The 2,956-nt window shown below is 45.6% G+C and overlaps 1 protein-coding gene across 1 annotated transcript in view; it reads right to left on the bottom strand.

Moving 5' to 3' along the window:
• Positions 1-114: 114 nt before the first annotated feature.
• The window catches only part of CSUI_008568 (cell-cycle-associated protein kinase cdk), a gene marked incomplete at its 3' end in the record, with an annotated part of 3,188 nt that continues 346 nt past the window's right edge, over positions 115-2,956 (bottom strand). The window contains exon 1 of the mRNA XM_068068696.1: positions 115-2,956. This exon is cut by the window's right edge and continues 346 nt beyond it. Coding sequence (XP_067919328.1) covers positions 115-2,784 — 2,670 coding nt within the window.

Raw genomic sequence — 2,956 nt, 5'->3', positions numbered from 1 at the left:
GAGAGAGAAAGGATACGAGAGAGAGAGAGAATAAGAGAGAGAGAGAAAGGATAAGAGAGAGAGAGAGAAAGGATAAGAGAGAGAGAGAATAAGAGAGAGAGAGAGAAGAGTTCTTACAACGATTTCTCCAGTGGTTCGATTCATGGCTCTGAAGACTGCCCCGTAGGTCCCTTCACTGATCTTGTTGAGCTTCTTGAAAATATCCACACGCCTGCATCCATACATCAAGGAACTACTTCTCTTACAGAACGCTGACGCCCCCGCTTTCTGGAGTTGTCTTTGTAGGGCTTCTTCTTCTTCTCTTTCTTCGGCATCGACGTCGTCGTCATCGTCATCATTATGTTCATCTTCTTCTTCGTCTTCTTCTGAATCTTCTTCTTCCTCCTCCTCTTCCTCTTGAGGTTCTCCTTCCTCGGCTCCTGTGCCCTCCTTGTTCACTCTTTGTGTACTTGCTGTAAGGCTTCTCTTGATTTTTCTTTCTTTCGCTTTCTCGCTTGAAGATGTGCGGTGACTTCTTCTTCTTCTTCTCTTCTGTCTTCCTTCTTCTTCTTCTTTGACATCTTGACCTGGGAGATCGCCTTCGTGACGATCTTCTTCTTCTTCTTCCTCTTCGTCAATCTCCATGGGGGAGTCGCCACTTTCATCATTACCCATATCAGCGAGCTCTTTTCTTTCTCTATCTTCATCTTCGCTACCTACAACACATTCCTGGACTCTTTGTTTCAAGTGGAAAGAAGAAGAAGAAGACGAAGAGGAAGAAAAAGAAGAAGAAGACTTGTTGAGAGAGGATGCCCGTGATATCGGCCGTTTTCCCGTCCCATTCACTTCTTCTTCTTCATTCATTTCTTTCCTCTCGAGATCTTCTCCCCGTCCTTTTAGCGCATGCTTCTTTGCTCCTACATTACGACCTGATTCAAGCTCTGCGTTGAGAGATGATAAGCTTCCACTTGTTTCTTCTTCTTCTTCCTCTTCTTCGGCGTCTTCTCTTTCTTCTCCTCGATCATCACTATTCTTCTTTCTTTCTTCTTCACGATCTCCTCTATCTTCTATCTCAGGAGTGAGAAGCATCTCTCCTTCTCCGTCAACAGGATCAGGGGTGAATAGCTCTTCTTTCTCTTCTTCTTCTACCTCGTTATCTCTTTCCTTTTCTTCTTGTTCTTTCTTTTCATTCCCTCTCTCTTCATCTGCTTTCTTCTGGTTCTCCTTCTTTCTTTCAGACTCGCCACGATCGAGGCCTTCTCTTGGTGTCTCCTCTTTCCTCTCTTCACGATCTGTCGTCTTTTTTGAAGATGGTCTGCTCGATTCTCGCTTCATCGTCTTTTCTTGTCGCTCTTCTCTTGGATTTCTCTCCTCTACATCACTTTCGGTTGCTTTCTTCTTTCTTGTCTCCTCCGTCCCTTCGCCCGCTTCTTCTTCTTCTTCCTCATGATTCTTTCTCTTCTTGTCCTTCTTCTCTCCGTCAGCTCGAGCGTTCTTTATCGAAGTTTTCCCTTTCCTTACTCTCTCAACCTCCTCTCGCACTCTCCTCTCTAACAGTCTCTCTCCTTCTCCCTCTTGGCGACTCCGATCGCTTCTTTTTCGCTCTTCTTTTTCTTCGTCGTCTCTTCTCTCGAAATGTCTTCTCTTCTCTTCATCTTCTTTACTCCTTCTTGAGCGAGAGCAATCGCTCCTGCTGCGATGATCTTCTCTGGTCCTTGAAGAAGAGGATTCGAAAGAATACGTAAGAGAAGAAGAGGAAGATATCCGATAGCAACGTCTTTCTTCTTTTTCTTCTTCGTCTTCTGCCTCTCCTTCTTCTCGTCCCTCTTCTTCTTCTTTCTTGAGTTCATTCAGGGGGTCAAAGCTTCGATGCTTCTCATCGATCATCGATTCTTCACTTTCTCGCCGTGTGATAGGGCTAGGTAGATCTTCTTCTTCTTCCTCCCCTTCCTCTCGTTCTTCTTCTCTTCCATCGTTGACACTTCCTTCTCTCTCCCTTCTTTCTCTTCTCTCTTCATTTTCACGACTACACCCCCGTTCATAGCCGTCATGCGATGCACCTCGATTCTTCTCTTCTCTCTTACTGAGGCTCGTGAAAGAAGATCTGCTATGGTGGGGAGGACGGACCCCCGCCCTCTGTCCTTGAGAAGAAGAAGATGATAAAGAGCTTCTTCCTTCTCGATCTTTTCTTTCTTCTCTCATAACTATCATCCCTTCTTCTTCTTCATCTTCATCGCTTTCTTCTGCAGGATGGAGATGAAGATCTTTTGGAGAAAAATATCCCTCTTCACCGTCTTTCTCGAGTCTTTCTCTCCTCGTAAGACTTTCGCATTCCTCGCCTTCTTTCTCATCGCAAGGCTCCTCTTCTCTTCTCTCTCCTTGGGGGCTCTCGTTCACACCATGGCGACTACTCCTATGATGATGCGTCCCGGCCTTTCTCTCCGCATGACCTCCATCCCTATCGTCTCTTCTTCTTTCTCTCTTCTTCTCTTCTGTCTCTCTACCCCGCCGGGGGGAACGAGAAGACGAGGAGCTTCTTCTTCTTCTATTACTATGGTTACTGCTAGTAGCATTACCACCCTCATGAAGATGACGAGAAGATAAAGAAGAAGACGACAGAGGCCTCTCTTTATGATGAGCCGTTTCATGCTTCCTAGATAGAGATCTGGACTTTGTGTTTCTTTCTCTCTCTCCCTCTGCAGCGAGAAATCCTCTTTCTTCTTCTTCATCTTTTCTTCCTCCTCCTCCTAGCCGCTTAGGAGTGGCTTCTTTCTCTAATTTCCTTCTCACACTTGGCGAAGTCATCTTGGCGTTCTTTGCATTTCTTCTTCTTCTTTCCTCCTCCTCCTCGTCATCCAGATGTCTCTTCTCCTCTTCTCTCTCACCCTTATGTCTTGTGTGATGCGAAGAAGAGGATGAATGACTCTGACTATCCTCTCTATTCTTTCTTCCTCTTCTCACCTCAGGATTTTCTTCT

The sequence above is a fragment of the Cystoisospora suis genome (assembly GCF_002600585.1).
Source record: "Cystoisospora suis strain Wien I chromosome Unknown contig_4837, whole genome shotgun sequence".
In the NCBI taxonomy this organism is placed as follows: domain Eukaryota; phylum Apicomplexa; class Conoidasida; order Eucoccidiorida; family Sarcocystidae; genus Cystoisospora; species Cystoisospora suis.
This window is presented reverse-complemented; position numbering and strand designations above follow the sequence as displayed.